The following is a 17,399-nucleotide window of genomic DNA, read 5'->3' as shown; positions in this document are numbered from 1 at the left end:
CGCAGCACCGCATGTCAAGCTCATTTATTGATTGTCCCGATGGCTCGTACTTACTTACAGACAGACAGACAGACACGCACCGTAACACAATACAAGCTTAAATATATGCATCAGCACGCCTCCACTTGCTGCTGCTACACATATATTTAACCGCCAGCACTCCTCGTCGGCGACCTCCTACTCGGCGTGAGGGCAAGTTCGAGTCCTGGGATTTGCTTCTTGTACGTTTTTTTTTTTTTTTTTTTTTTTTTTTTTTTTTTTTTTGTTTTTGACTGGTTGAGCCCTTCGTCTTGTGTCCAACCAGGCTGGTGTTAACGGTATATATAGCTTCAATGAAATGTGATTTATAACGGAGCAAGTGTATTTATACTATATATATATATATATATATATATGATATATAATATATATATATATATACTATTTTTGTTTACCATATACTATTGTTGTTTTCTCCTTGTGATATCAGAATTACATTTTTACTGTAGGAAGATGTTCCCTCCATTCTATAGAATGATAATTACACGTATATGTGAATTTTAGATTTTTCATTGTAATTTCATTTTATTATCTGTTAAATGTATCTTTTCCTCGTGCACGTGTTTCCGGTTCATTCCACAGATTTGTAAAGCGTTCAGGGTATCCATTGGGGCCAAACGTAATGGCCTGAATTATTTAAGGATATGAGTAATTACCGTAATCTGTGAACGAAGGAAACGGATTAGTTTATCAATGAAACGTTGTTTGTTCCAAAGTATATATACTTTGGTTTGGTCATTTTTTCATGCCAAACTCCACCATGGCGAAAGCGAAGTGATTAAAAGCGGAAAACTTCATTAATGGCATTTCGTGGAAATCATTGAAATTGTTAGATGTAATCAAGGCTTTCATTTTTGTGGATTCATTAAGGCTTCCTGGGCAGTAACGAAAGATTTCGTTTACGGGGTTATTTAACGAATGATTTAAATAGATTTATTGGATACTTCTTGTGATTTCAAGATATTGTTATCAACTGTTATTGGAAGAATATAAGATTTATGTTTCATTTACTGTTACCAAATTAAATAGATTTTTTTGATATTTCCTGTGATTTTAAGATATTGTTATCGACTATTATTGGAAGAATACAAGACATATAAATTTCATTTACCAAATTAAATCCATCCAAAAAAATTTTGGTTTTTAAGGGACAGTGATAATCATAAAGTCATATAAAAATAAATTTAAATGGTTGCTTTATTATTGCCCTCGATTTTATCAAGCCTCCAGATTAAAGTTTGGTATTTAAGATGGACTAAAATATTTAATGAAACTTGTTGCGAGAATGCTCAGTTGATTCCACATTGCGGTTGTTTCCCCCTGTGTTCAAGAGATCTTGAATACGTTACTTTTCAGCGTGGTGTGTATCACGTATATGTGTTCCGGGCATAATAGTGCTCTCTCTCTCTCTCTCTCTCTCTCTCTCTCTCTCTCTCTCTCCTCTCTCTCTCTGTGTGGTATCGATCCTACTCCAGCGTTCTTATACCTCCGTCATAAATTTTTATTGTACTGCCGGGTTACCTTCTAGAAATAAAAGCTGACTACGGCAACAGGACCCTTTTTCTTAATTTGATTTCGATCACGAATAGGCTAAGTCAAGGTTTGCTTTTCATACATTCGAAATGGAAATGGCAGTCCCTGGGGGGATGGAGGGGTTGTGTGGGGGGAGGAGCCTTGCGGCGCGTGTCTCATGGGGATACTGTAATTGGATCTTTAATGCAATAGCTTTTCAAACATAGCAGTCGAGTGACTGAGTTTTACTAAGAAGAATCGAGAGTTTCGTGCTTAGCGGAATGCAGAGATGGAACCCGGTCATTTTGCAATAAATTCGAGACTGGGGCAAACCTGATTTTATTGCAACTAATACGAGATTGTTTCTCTGACATTTATGTATTTGACTAGGGCACCAGTCCATGAATTTGAGCGAACTTTATAAATGGCATAATAGTAACCCTGCATATTCGGTTAATTCTTCAAAATTGACGAGCACGGAAATATTCTCCGTGTTGGGAATCAGACCCTTTACGGCCCACATTGAATAATATCTGCTTGTGTGTTATAAATTTCGTTTACCACCGTAATAAACGAGAGTTGGCCTGAGTGGTCGCTATTGTATTTTTTGACCGCTACATTACTCTATCGATTACTAACCAAAGCCGACGGAATCTTGTTGGGTCTTTTGGATCAGTGTTAGGCCTATCTGCTAAGACTAAGCCCTTACTTACAGTAGGAGGAAAGTTGCCTCTCTCTCTCTCTCTCTCTCTCTCTCTCTCTCTCTCTCTCTCTCTCTCTCTCTCTCTCTCTCTCGTGAATTGTTCGATAAGAAATACCCTAAGGTACCACGTGCCCCATTGTGATTAATGCAGGTTACGCCTTCAAGAAAATATATAAAGGGAAATACTCCTTAGAGGGTCAGTGTCGTCAGTACACCTCGTGCAGTGCACAGTAGGCATTAATTGAGGTTCTTCGGCCCCTGGCTGCAACCCCTTTCGTTTCTTTTACCGTACCTCCTTTCATATTCTCTTTCTTCCATCTTACTTTCCACTTTCCACCCTCTCCTAACAATTGATCATAGTGCAGCTGTTACACCTTTCAAAACTTTTACTGTCAATTTCAGCGCTGAATGACCTCAGGTCGCAGCGCTTGGCCTTTGGCCTAAATTGTATATTCAATTCTGTTCAATTCAAGAGAGGTAAATAACTGGGTATGGTAAATTACTTTTGTAGTATCTTTCGTCAAGCATACTTGGAGCACGTAATAGTCTTGTGTTAGGAAGAGTTTTTCCAATAACATGGTGTAAGGAAAATCTCGTAAATACGAATGTTTAGACCCAAACCTCCGCCAAGGCTGAGTTGCATTTCTCTCTCCCCCAAAACCTAATCCTTTGCTGCCAGTCACGAGGTCAAATTTCGTAAAATCCAGGCACCATCTTACGTCATCCTCTTATTAGCTGACACACGAATTGCAATCAATCGGTCAGAAGTCCGAACTTCAAACAGAACCCTGTCCGAGGTACATCATATGGAGGGTACATCGTTATGAATCATATTATTAATCGTCTCCGGTTTTTGAGTTCCGGAACTTTGATTTGAAGATAAAGCCTCGGAATTGAGTAAATTCTAGTCAAACCATGAAGGGTGCCAAAACTCCTTGCAGATACTGGTCGTTCCTCCGACCTCCACCTCTTAAGAAAAAAAAAAACATTTTCTTTCTTTTAACTCATGGAATATACTTCGCATTGATATTTAGTGAACTTTCAGGATTTCTAGAGCAAACGTGCAATGTTCGGTATTTATTATGATTGCTTAATTCAGCAGACTGTTATTATGACCGACCTTGACATTGCTTGAAAAAGGTTGCTACCATATTTTATACTTAGAAGTGCGAAAAAATGTATCTATTTAAAAGAGTGATTTTTGGTTTTTATATTTAAAGCTGAACCACCATAGTTTAGGTATTACGGTAAAAGTGTTCTAAGATGTCCCCGAAATTTGAAAAGTCGGTTGAAAATGACAAGAAAATTGCAATGGGGCTTCGGAAAATGGCGAGATGCATATCTTTTTCTTTTTTCTAAAAAATCTCAAAATAGCTAAGACTCAATGTCTGAAAGGAGGGAGTTGTAGATACCGTAATCATAATGGGTTTGAAGTCACGACATTCTCGCTTTATTTTTGTTGAGATTAAACGAGGCCAGGGAATGTAGTTTTACTTCCCTCTTTGTAGTCTATGTACTTTCAGACTTTTTTGTCTTATTTTTTCATACGTACCGTACTACAAATCTAATTTTTGAATATGGTGAAAGTCATGAACAGTGATACGGTAATATTGTGATTGATGCAGTTATATTATCATTATTCATAGTCTTATTTCATTCTTCGACTTCTGGCCCTGAATAACTGTTGAAAATAACGAAGATTGAGGAGCGTTGACATTTAAAGCAATAGGACTGTTTTGGAAAAGTGTCACCTTTGTCACTACAAGGAAAACAGGCTGTCACTATATTCCGTACAGGTCTATGCAAGTTAGCTCTGGTTGTATTAGGTTGTAATTGGATGACGTATTTGAAATGTTATTTAACCTGATATGTCTATCCATATCCGTGCCTTAACGCGTCAGCTTGAAGATATAGTCGCTTGTTACTTAATATTGGTAACATTCCTTTTGAAATTTTAATTTGCCTTTGGCAAGAGTTAGAGGGATTTGTTATGGTCTTTGAAGAAAGGAGTTAGGAAGAGATGGTTCTTGAAAAGCTAGAGTTGATAAGAACGGGTTTGTGGCTGAAAAGCTGAAGGTAATTTATTTCTTCAGTGTAAAGCGTTGTATTCATTGTCTGTGAAAAGTGTAGTCGATGAATATGTGTCTGTAAAGAAGTTTAGTAGAGAGTATTGAAGGCGCCTCAGAAATTATAGATACGGAGCTGAATTTTCGTGGTGAAAATGTTAAAACAGAATTTGAATAGCATTTGAAAACCAGAAGGGGCTTTTCGATTAACCTTTGTAAAGGAGGCGGTCACCAAATTTACCTTTGAATTTCAGTAGAGAGTGAGCTGAAATTGCACGAAGAAAGTGAAATAGAATAAGCATGATTAATGAAAGAAGTACGTAGAGGGTAATTCTGTCTTAGAAAGCCTACGTAAAGAAAATAGGGAGCGTAGTAAATCGGAGTATGCCTTCGGAAACGATAGATTGTAATTGAATTTGTCCCTGAAAAGGGTAGAGTGTAACTGAATTTGCTTTGAAAAAAGCCACAGCTGAAGTGAACTTGTTTCTGGAAGTAGCAGAGGAGAAATGAATTTGCGTGAGAATCAGGGGAAGGGGATTTTGCTGTCCAGCGTTTTTAGGAGAAGAGATGAATTCAGTGTAAAGAGATTAGAGGAAGAACGATTTTGATTTTGAACGTTGGAAGGAAAATTCTGATCTGAAAAAGCTAAGACTGATTAATAAACTTGTGAAAAGCGGAGATGGAAAACCATTACATTGTGGTATGCAGAAAGAAGAAAGAAAGGTTTTAATGAAAATGTGAGAACTTCTGCTTTTGAGAAGCGAGATCGTGATTATATCCATTGAAAAGGGGGTTGTTGGACGATAGTTTATTGGTCCTCGGTGGAAAGCTGAGAAGCTGTTGCCATCTGAAAAATAAGTCATAAATTCACCCATGTCAAAATGAGGTTATTAGGCAGCCTGAGAGGAAAGATGGTTGGGCGATGAAATCATTTGGAAAAAGTTGTTAGAGACTTAATCTCTGTGAAAGGTTTAGAGGGTTGAGTTTCCATGTGAGAGCATAGGAGGGAGTCTGCTATTTTTCGTTCTTAAGTTATAATACTTTTGCTCAATTCTAAATAGAAAACTGCTCAAACCTAAATAGAAAACGGTTCAAACCTAAATAGAAATCTAGCAGCCTTTGGGTGTCATTTGCAATTGTAGTATATAAAAAAATTGTATTTTTAGTTACATTTCAATACGAATTTTATACTTGGAAGTTGAAGAATGCCTGGATTCTCTTTCCAAAGGAATCCTGCTCAGAGCTGGCCATTTTCTCCCTCCTGTCCTTTTTGCATTAAGAGGGAATTTGTTAGCTTCGTCGCATCCGTGAGCGTAAATCCCGAACTTGGTGCTTGCATAAGTTAAACAAATGGTACAGCAAGGATGACGCAGCTGAAATTGGGCGAAAGAGGTAGAGGGAAGGGGAAGGGAGGAAGGGTAGCGGGGGTGGGACATCTCTACCACAAAATAGGGAACAGACGTGGTGGGTTTATTTTCAAGAGAATCTGGAATTGGGTGGCGCTCAACACGGCTGCAGTGCCATTTAAGATAAATTGAGATATGGGGGAATCGGCGCGTGTTACAGCGCCAGACAACCGGTTGCAGATCCTCTTTCTTCAAGAGGAACGCTGCTGCAACTCGCGTTGAATGTAGACGTGCTGACGAGTGTCATAATAGGAAGAAGGAATGTCGCGAAGCGAAGAAAAATCCAAGTAAAGGAGATAAATAAATACCAAAGGACCGAATGAGTTCTCCACGGGAAAAATCTGTTTCCAAGGAAGGGAAATATGTGGTGGAGAGAGAAAGTGCGGAATTACGAATGTAAGATATTGCAGTATCATCAGTTATTGCCTTTAAATTTTTCTTCCAAAAAGGAGTTTTTTGGAGTATAGAATGGTATTTACCTCAAAACGGCTCAAATCAGCATCTTTTAGTAATACCGAAAAAGTAATTGACTTAACAACTCGATGAGAAGCTGATAAGAGTTAAGTAGAAGTACATTTCAATTACATTAATATTAGAATCTGAGAGAGAGAGAGAGAGAGAGAGAGAGAGAGAGAGAGAGAGAGAGAGAGAGAGAGAGAATGCCTTGCGAATTATCCGTGGATTGCAACCGTCTCGTTTCCAAGCATTTGCTTGAGGTTCTCTCCATTTTTCCAACTTTTAATTGAAATTTCAGAAAGGCCGTCTTTCTCACTTTCTGTGTGTTTGTGTGGGCGCGTTTGTGTGTCAGAGAGAGAGAGAGAGAGAGAGAGAGAGAGAGAGAGAGAGAGAGAGAGAACCTCTCCAACAGTTTTTGCCACCACTCCTAGAATTCCTGAGTTAAAAAAAATGTCGAGTTTCTAAGGGTTGGATGAGATTCTCCTTATGAAATTGGAGACGAGTTGGAATGTAAGATGTCCCGAGTCGCAGAGAGCGCCCTCCGCAGAAAACCAGAGGAGGAATAAGGAATGAAATGGAAAGGCAGGGCGAGATAAACGCGTATAAAGTCTGGTACATAGAGTTCAAAGGATATATATATATATATATATATTATATATATAAATATTATAAATATATTATTATTTATTATTATATAATTATAATGATAATTATTATATCACCGTGATTCATATAAATTATTCGAGCTACAAATGTCCTTTAATATCTAATTCGCTCTACCTCGGAATTAAAATTATATATTTTTTCGTATATCATGTAAACCGAAGGGGAATTTTTTTAGTTGATAATAATTTCGTCCTCTCGTGGGTTCGAACCACCGCCCAGCTAACCGAGAAGAAATCAGGACGTCAGTGATGTTGTCGATTCGGCCAATATATACATATTGTGATATATTATATGTGTGTGAGTGATAGATAGATAGATAGATAGATAGGATGGTGTGAGTCCTGTGTGTTGTTGTGTTGCATCTACAACTGGAAACACTTCGACCAGTCCCGGCTCTTCTTGCCTTCGAGGCTGAAGCTTTTAAGGACTCATAAAACATTTGCCTTTACTCTTTAACTCACCGCAAATACTCACGACATTCTGTTAACTCACGCACATGTGTGTTTTGTAATATATATATATATATATATATATATATATATATATATATATATATATATATATATATGTGTGTGTGTGTGTGTGTGTGTGTGGTGTGTGTGTGTGTGTGTGTGTTGTGTGGTGTGATTACTGAAAATAATTATTGCCATTTACGTTACAGAAGGTATAGGGCTTTCTGCAAAATAACAGATAAAAAATTTATGATTTTATTAACAGCAATTTTTAGAAAAAAAAACTTTTTCATGATTTTCAAGAACGATTTCGTAATTAGACGCGAATGACGCTTTAAAAAATTTTATTCTATATTTTAGAGAAAGAAGAGCTCCTTTGGATGAAAATTTAGATTTTCATCAGGCATTAGTTATCGGAAATTATATCTTTGATATTTTCATACAAATGTAATTATTTGAATACTACCATTTAGTTATTTTTATTTTTTTTTAATTTTTTTTAACTGGTCGAGGATGTTGATCAGTTGAAAGTCTTAAAACACACAAGACGCTTACAAGAGAGAGAGAGAGAGAGAGAGAGAGAGAGAGAGAGAGAGAGAGAGAGAGAGGAAGCGTCGAATATTACGTTTTGAAGATTAATCTGTTATTGTCGTTTGTTATTGACGTTGACTTAGATAGTTATTGTATATACAGTATATCTGATTTATTAACACCAGTCCATGCTATCCTTTAGCTAGCGCCATATTAATTAGATTAAAAACTACCTTTGGTTTCAAGTCAGTGGCCAATTTAACATATTTAGAAAACACAGATATTTACGTTTTGTCTTCTGATAAACTCTGCCCCTAATTCGAGTTCTTCTATCAGTCGAAGTTTGCCATAATTTATGTATAATGTACCTAATTAATAAACTGTTGAAAATTTGATGTCTAATCTGCATAAAGCCCAATTTATGTCCGATATTGACTCCCTGTAATCTTTTCCATTCGGGAATTATCGACGGAAGGGAGCCAAATCCCTTATGTTTCAGGGAGGAACGGCAATTTCGCCAGAAATTATCCGTTGTGTGCGTGCTTCCCTGCATGCATGCAGTACTGCTGTAGCTTTATAAAGGGAATTCCCCCTTCCCGTTGTCTTGTAGTAGCAGTAGGTGAGTTCTGCCAGGTATCGATTGTGCATCCTCCCGAGGCATTTAGTACAACCTCCCTTTCTATTCGGCCAATCCTGGCAGGTTCCGGCCAAAACATTCTGTGGTTATTTAACGTGAAATTGGTACCATCTTCAATGTTTTAATTTTAGTCATCAGTTTAAGCATATTCTAGTTTAATTTCACTGACTTTATGTTTTGCTTGTTATTAATACCAATTTTTTTCTCTGTCTTTTCAGGAGCGGGATGATGATTAGAATATGAGTGTAGGCGTAACGTTGGCGGGGGCGGCGCCCCCGGGTGGTGGAGACAGCGGAGGTGGGGGTGGCGGCCTTCTTCCGTGGGCGAAATGGCGCTGTCTATTGGCTGTGCTCATGTTGCTGTTTGGAAACAGCCCGAGGGTTGTAGGGGGTGGAGAGCCCCAAGCCCGAGACTCTCTCTTCATCGTCGATAAGTTCGAAGACAGCGGCTTCCAGCAATTCACTCATCTGGCCGTGGACAAGAGCACGGGCACCGTGTACGCCGGGGGCGTCAACCGCCTCTACCAGATGGACCCGAACTTGAACCTCCTGCAGTCGGTGGTCACGGGTCCAGTCAACGACTCCATCGAGTGTTCGGCCAGCGACTGCAAGAGCGACTCCGTTCGGACAATGAAGACCACCAACAATGTCAATAAGGTGCTCGTCATTGACGACACGAGGTCTCGCCTCATCGTGTGTGGCACCATTAGACAAGGCTCATGTCAAGTGCGTGACCTGCGTGACATCACTGTGCTCACCCGCAATGTCAGCGAGGCCATAGTGGCCAACAATGCCACGGCCTCCACCGTGGCTTTCATAGCCCCCGGGCCACCCAATCCGCCGGTGTCGCATGTTCTGTACATCGGCGTCACCTACACAGGGAAGTCCGTCTACAGAGACGAGGTTCCGGCCGTAGCTTCGAGGTCTTTGGAGGATGACAGGTTCTTCGACATCGCCGTCACCGACGTCACCACTAGCACAAGGATGCTGGTCAATTCCCTCGCCCGCGAGAGGTATCCCATCACCTACGTCTACGGCTTCGGCTCCGAAAAATTCAGCTATTTCCTGACTCGTCAGATGGAAGACACGGACGCCGGGTCGCCCTACATCAGCAAACTCGTGCGGGTTTGTCAGAACGACTCCGCTTATTACTCCTACACCGAAATCCCTATCGAGTGTAAAGACCAACAGGGCAAACGCTACAACCTGGCGCAGGCAGCGTACGTCGGCAAACCGGGCACTGATTTGGCTACCCAGTTGGGTATCCAGACGAATGACGATGTGCTCTTTGCCGTCTTCTCCCCGTCGGATCCAAACGAAGGAGAAGGGTCCCCGCGCCCTGACATGGCCAGCGCCCTCTGCGTCTACAGCATGAAGTCGGTACGAAGGATGTTCATAAACAACATACAAGAATGCTTTCGAGGCAAAGGCAGCAGAGGCTTGAACTTCATATCGCCGTCGCATCGATGTATAGAAACTGTAAGTACTTACCCTGCCTTTTCTATATGTGTACACACACACACACACACACACGCACACACACACACACACATATATATATATATATATATATATATATATATATATATATATATATATATATATATATATATATATGTATGTATATATATATATATATATATATAGTATATATATATATATATATATATATATATATATATATATATATATATATATATTATATATGTATGTATGTATGTATGTTTAATAACAGGACCTCATTTAAACTTGAGAGTTACAAGCTTGTAACTTTTCCTGAACAAATATCTCTGCTAGGTATCATCCAGTTGAAATGAGGTCCTGTTATTAATTGTATTAGTGCACAGAACAATTGTGTAATTGATGAAGTTAACAGTATAAATAGATTATTGGTTTTAAAATACTTCACTCCTCTAAATCGCTCCATGCAACCTGTTTCATTTAGGAAGGGTCTGTTTTGTGCCCGCTCAAGTTCTTGCTCCTTGGAGCAACTCCCAGATAAGGATGTGATTTAAAGGGAAGTGAATTCTATCAGATTGAACAGCGGAAGAGCTTTTCTTTAGCTTGGGGCTTAGGTGTGTACGAAAGAATCAATTGAAACTCTATGAAGGGCATGGTTTCGCAAATGATTTTGAGAATTCTAGTCAAGGACGAGTACTTCTGAATGTAATGTATATTGTAGTTTCAACGTCAGTTAAATCTGCGGGAATTACTTGTCAGTTTTAAGGATCCCTTTTTAATTAATAGACATGAATTGTATTTCTGAAGTTTTATTTTTTTTAACTCATCGTAAGGAAAAGTTGTGTACCATCTCTGTCAAGGTTTTTAAGAAGGTCAAATATCTGTGTAGTATCCTGTCTGGGTGCTACAAAGTTGATGATGAGATAGTTTGCAAGCTTACATTCGCGTCCCCCCCCCCTCCCCCATTTCTTCAATAGAAGTTTTCGCATTACCCTTTTATTGAAAGTAATTATCTTCAGCATTTACGAAAGGACCCCTTGTCAAATCTGATTTTTATATATTTAGAAATTTCTTTTGTGAGACTTACATGTAACCATCAGAGTAAGGACTGACAGCGCAGTAGCAGGGTGTTAGAAATGATATAATTGGTCTTATTCTGTATCCCTTCAAATTTAGTGAAAAATAACTTAAATTGATCCTGCGTGAGTGATTAAGCATTAAACTTTGTTACCTTTATGGGAGAGTAGTGGTCGGAACCCCGGTTCCTTTGCATAATCAGAAAGAAAACTGATACATTTACCAAGGGGTGCAATCTACGGCCAAATGACTTCCCACTTAACCCCATGCGGCACTGCCATGGGCACTGAAGCCTTTCATAGTTTTTTTAAAAAGTTACCATCTCGGAAACCTGAATTAATTTGAAGTACTTATTTTTTTGTCTCTTCTTCACCAGACCTTTATTAAAATCTTTGTTTTGATGGCCTACTGAGAATGGTTTTGGGGATCTTATTTCCGTTTGCACAGGGTCGTTCCTTAAAGAATTAGTGCTTTGTAATATATATATATATATATATATATATATATATATATATATATATATATATATATATATATATATATATATATATATATATATATATATATATATATATATATATATATATATACACACACACACTAATTTAGTAGAGCATGCATAGACTGCAGTTACTAATGCTTGTTATTCAGGCTCACGTGAGTGTCCCTGAAGTGCCTGCCAGTCTTAAGAGACATCTAGAGCGGATTAATATGCGATGTTATCAGTGGGGTATGAAGTTCAAGTCGAGAAAACACGAGGTTGTATTGAGTATGTACTTGATCGGCTGTTTGGATGACTGATGAATGAAAATAGGGGGTGTGTTGTATGTGTAGTCTGTATATCTCCTTTGCACGTAGGTTTCGATTACTTCAAGTATTAACGTATTGATCCAGATAGTTTATGGCTGACAGGTGACCGTGGTGAGGTTTTGAATAATCCCAGTTTGAATGTGTTAGTTTTCATTTGCAAAAAGATTTTCTTCTTCGTATACGGTTAAATTAGATGGTGGCATGAGGAATAATAATAAAAAAGACACATTAATAGTGTATTTTGACACCACTTATATTTTTAATGTCCCTTAGGTTCATGCTAATTTTTGTACCTAGAAGAAAAGACTTGAGTGTTACCAAAAGGAAATTCATTTGGCGATGACGAGGAAGAAGTTATGCTTACATTATTCTCAATGAAAAAGAAAAAAAGCATCATTTTGACACGGAGTCTCAACAAGATATGAAATTATTTTGGAAAAAGGTTACCAACGTGTCAAAGAATGTGGCTGCGGCCGCAGTCAGTTCGACACATCCCCGATTGCATCATGTTTAGGCCCCTCAAGCACGGAGACACTGAAATGTCAGAGAGCACCTTTATAAATGTCAGAGCCATCCAACCCCCCCCAACCCCCATCCTTCCCCGGACCCTGGCGGCAAACTCCGCAATGGGTCATCCCTCTGAGACCTAAAACAAGCACAAGTTTCCAGGCAGAGCAGAGGCTTTGCCACAGTGGGGGGGGGGGGCGGTGGAGCCTGGGTTTTATGTCGGCGTTTGATGGTTGTGGGTTCTTTCTGGGTACAAATTCAGCTGGATTTTTCTTTTCAGTTCACTTTTATCTCTTGATTATGTCGAGCTTGATGTATTATTTAAAAAAGGTATGACTGCAGTTTTAAGATAATTATTCATATATATATATATATATATATATATATATATTTATATATATATATATATATATATATATATATATATATATATATATAGTGTGTGTGCGTGTGTGTGTGTAAATTGTAAACCTTTTCGCTTTTTGTTTAATGCATACGTGCATATAATTGTCCATGAAGTAATCCCTCTAAGCACGTGAAAAAGCTCGAATAGTTCCAGAATAAATTTGCATGTTTACAACCTCGTGACGATAGAAGCTTTGTTCGTAAAGGAGTGTATATGCGGCTTTGAACTGAGCGCCGAATTCGGAATGTCATCTCCCTGCCCATAGAGAAACGACAGTATAGTATAATACGTGTTTCCGGTTTCATGTTGATATTGGGTATTCCTTTGCGGAATAGGGTCGTGCGTTCACTTTTAAAGACTGATGTATCAATTACGAAATGTTTTGCAAATCCTGATCGCTTTGACACTTTTTAAGGGACGATGTTATGTATTTACTCTCTCTCTCTCTCTCTCTCTCTCTCTCTCTCTCTCGTCTCTCTCTCTCTCTCATCTTTCTCTCTCTCTCTCTCTCTCTCTCTCTCTCTCTCTCTCTCTTGCTTAAGTAGCCTAGACCCTACAACAAAATGCCGCCTGAAGTGAAGATCATACAAGAAGACAGCAATTGAAAAAAACAGCACATGACGCTCCTATTCTACAGGAGCTACGATACTGACAAGAAAACACAAAAAGACAATTATTATAAAATATAAGAAGCCCCTTATTATGAAAACGTACAAGGGCCCGCCAGAGAGGGAATCGTCCCTGCTGAGATCTGTACTTAAAACCAAACAAATTGAAACAGTGAAATGGCGTAATTATAATAATAAATAAAACATGAATTTAGTGTATGCAGGTGATCCAGCCTCAATTACTATTTCTCTATCAACATCTAGAGTGGGTCTTCTTAATATACTTACTATTAGGTTTGTTTGTTTGTGTGGTGTTTTTACGTTGCATGGAACCAGTGGTTCTTCAGCAACGGGACCAACGGCTTTACGTGACTTGCGAACCACGCGAGAGTGAACTTCTGTCACCAGAAATACACATCTCTCACTCCTCAATGGAATACTCGAGAATCGAACTCGCGGCCACCGAGGTGGCACGCCGGTACCATACCAACCACGCCACAGAGGGAAAGCCTCAAGTTTCAAGGTAGCGTTTCCTACCTTTGCCACAGTACAAGTTGCTCTAATAATATTTTTGTTGCAGCTACAAGTGGCCGAAGGGGCGCTGTAAAGATCCTTGAGTAATGCCTATGGGAAATAAATGTTTGACCTTAAAATCAGTTGTCTGAAAACTACTGGTGTACATACTTCTAAGACACGTTATTCAAGCTGAAATTTTAACTGGAAACGTAACTTTGGCAAATAAAACACGTATGTGAACTTATTTAAAAGTATCGAAATTCAATCTTAGAGGTTTGAATTGGTTAACAGAAGGGCAAAAAGGACCTATGGAATCCATTGAGTGCATTTGCAATGTTGATGTTTACCGTCCTAATACAAGAACACGCCTATTTGAATGGTTATTTAGTTAGTATAATTATGTCAGTTAACGGGGTCAGATTGTGATTGTAATGAATTGAGATATAAACAACAATAGTGTTATTGTTATTTTTTACTGTAAACAATTGAAAGTGCCCCACATATTTCACCATGAAATTGAGTAAGCATGAAGTGCGTGAAGTCTTGTACGAGTGCCTGCGCTTGCATACATGGTTAGCACCTGTGAAGGTGAAAGTGTTTTAAATGCATATAGCACCTTCGCTGACCGTAGCAATTCTTATAAAACATGGATGTGTATATACACCACTGGACATAAGCGTGCTTTTAAGTGTGCTACGCACATCCATATACTTGTGTCTGTGTGTGTGTGTGTGTATGTGTAATATATAATATATATATACTAATATATATATATATATATTTATATATGATATATTAATATATATAGATATAATAATATATATATATATATATATATATATATGACTGGTTAAAAATGTTCTGTTATAACAGAATTCCATCTAATAAAAGGAGCCCGTAAAAACACCAAAATATATAGAGAGAAATACTATATTTCAGAGACTAGTGTCTCCCTCTTCATATATATATATATATATATATATATATAATATATATATATATATATATATATATATATATATATATATATATAATGGTATATACGGATCCAGGTGAAGATATGAAAAGGCATACAGTAGGGTCCATAGAACATATCACAACAAAGCCATAGTCTAGTCAAACGTTTCGTTTTAACTAAAAACTATGGTCTTGTTTGATGTGTTTTATGGACCCTTTACACACACACACACAAACACACACAAACACACACATACATATAGATAGATATATATATATATATATATATATATATATATATATACATATATATATATTCGCAAGATGCTCATGATATTAGCATAAGTGAAACCCACAGGAAGATAACATGCGTGTTATTTTCTCCGTGGAATTCACTATCTATATATCTATATGTTTGCATATAGAGATAAATAGATAGATATAGGTCGTGCAGTTCAGAACAAACTTGTGGAAAAACAAGATCATTCCTTAATTAAAATAAAACTATTTCAAAGTACATGTAGACATTTTAAATTATTCTCTTCCATCAGCTTTCGGGGTTTGTACACCACTTCGACAAAGGTGGTACATTATAATCTGGCAACTTGTCATTACGTTGCTAGTTGCGATGGTGTAACGCCGAAGTTGTCGAAATTATTCAAGGTTAGAGCGGGTGATGAATACGAATATGATCCAGGTCCCTGGAAGTCCACTCTGAAAGTAGGTGTTAAAAAAAAGTAGAAAAAAAAAAAACTTGTGTCGTTTTGTGAAAAAAAACCTTTTTGTCGTTTTGTGGAACATAGCAAAGATAAAAACTTAACTCTTGCCAACTACCATCTGTGTGGACGGGTGCTACCACCACCACCACTAATACGAGTATGTACTTCTAGTTGAAAATTGTGATCGTCAGCTCAAAGTGGTGACTTGCACTATGCAGTTGGTTGCCATCATCGATTGCTTAACGTTATTATTTAAGAAAAAGAAAAAATATGACGGCAATATACAAAGACGGATCGAGTTCAAGCAGCTTTCATTTGGTTGTCTGTGGCCTTCATGTTTGTCACATTATTCAGGATTTACGCTTGAATGTCGATCAGCGATAGATAGATAGATAGATAGACAGCGTCTCGGAGAAAAGGACGAGGAGGATTGGAAGCGCTGTATGTAGTGTTCTTCATTTACGGGCTGCTTTATGAGCAAGAGCCCGTGCTGGTACAAGGCCAGCTTAATCAATAACAGCAACTATCTTCGGTATATATTGTTATTATTGACGTTGGTCTAGTCACGACAAATTGCTGTTAAAGTAACTAAGTTGTAACCTAAATTTTGGTGTGCAGTCGTGAGAATATATATGGCTGTAGTGTAAACGTGTAAGTGTTTAATGTATACGATTTAGCATAGCATATGAATTATTAAAGCAGTCCGCCGCAATATACGCAAGAGCGTGGTTGAATATATAGTAAGAGGCTACACTGTAATGTGATGTTCATAGTGTATGTTGTATAACGAGTATTTGTTTGTAAAGAATCGGCTTTGTACATGTGCTGGATGCATCACACAGCAACGCAGACAAACCACACAACACCACAGTCTACAAGTCTTCTAAAAAGAGTACATCACAACCTCTGAACAACTTTGAATTACCCACGTAGCCTACGAGTAACGTGTATACTATGTATATGTTAATATGTATTCTTACAAGATATAGGTAGTTTTTGCGCAGTTTGTATATTCTCTTATTTTATTTTGTCAGACTTGTAGATTTTGTGTTCACTTTCTCTTCCTGTGTAAGATTAACTCCCTGCATATTCCCTGCGCGGGAAACCCAGATCGGATAGAAGGATTCTCATCTGGTAAACTTGACACTGATCGTAGAAGCCATTGGAATTTTTCGTCCAGTGGGACTTCCAAGGAAGCCCCAAAATCCTTTATGTAAGGGGCGTGCCACCTTTTTTGTTTCCTTTTTTTATGAGGTCGGGATCGCTGGGAAGCCGTGCCTTTTGTTTGTGCTTGACTTGATACATGGAAAAGCCACTTGTGTCTGTGTTTTTATACGGTACGTGCATTACTTTGAAATGTGAATATATGTTTTCTGTGAGAACTGGAAGCCGTTAAGAAATGTTCAGTAGTATAACAGTAATAATGTGAAAGCTTGGGACTTGAAGTCAGATATTCGACACTAGACACTGCTGCCATTCAGCCTTCAATTTGTAATGAAAGAATGAGTTTCATTGCCAGTTATAACATTCACAGACGCTTCTTTAACATCACGATCCACCGTCCCATTACGCACTTTATATGCTGTGTAACGTGACTTACAAGGTATACTGTAATTTCATTCCACAAATTTCTGGTTTTGCCTACTTCCTCAATAATTCGAATCCGTACACGGTTTTTTTTTTCAGTGTAACCTCTTCCATAAGACAAATTCATTGGAGAAACAGATCGAGTTACAAATTGTTTGTAAGAGGAAAAAGTTGGAAGTAAATGTTGTGACGAGTTATAGGGATAAGGGTAAAGTGAAGCCAGGAAAATGCAGCCACGGATGCCAATATGGGTCGTGGAAGAATGGTAGTGATTGATTTATGTG

The 17,399-nt window shown here is 38.1% G+C and overlaps 1 protein-coding gene across 7 annotated transcripts in view; it reads left to right on the top strand.

The window, feature by feature from the left end:
* The window catches only part of LOC135200982 (plexin A3-like), a 112,390-nt gene that overhangs the window by 62,673 nt on the left and 32,318 nt on the right, over nucleotides 1–17,399 (top strand). For all 7 annotated transcript variants that reach the window (XM_064229774.1, XM_064229772.1, XM_064229773.1 and 4 more), the window contains one exon: nucleotides 8,687–9,946. In XM_064229774.1, the coding sequence (XP_064085844.1) occupies nucleotides 8,708–9,946 (1,239 nt within the window). In that variant the 5' untranslated portion in view covers nucleotides 8,687–8,707. The remainder of the gene's footprint in view (nucleotides 1–8,686; nucleotides 9,947–17,399) is intronic.

The sequence above is a fragment of the Macrobrachium nipponense genome, chromosome 27 (assembly GCF_015104395.2).
Source record: "Macrobrachium nipponense isolate FS-2020 chromosome 27, ASM1510439v2, whole genome shotgun sequence".
NCBI lineage: Eukaryota > Metazoa > Arthropoda > Malacostraca > Decapoda > Palaemonidae > Macrobrachium > Macrobrachium nipponense.
Note: the sequence above shows the minus strand (reverse complement) of the source record. Positions and strands in the feature narration are given on the sequence as shown.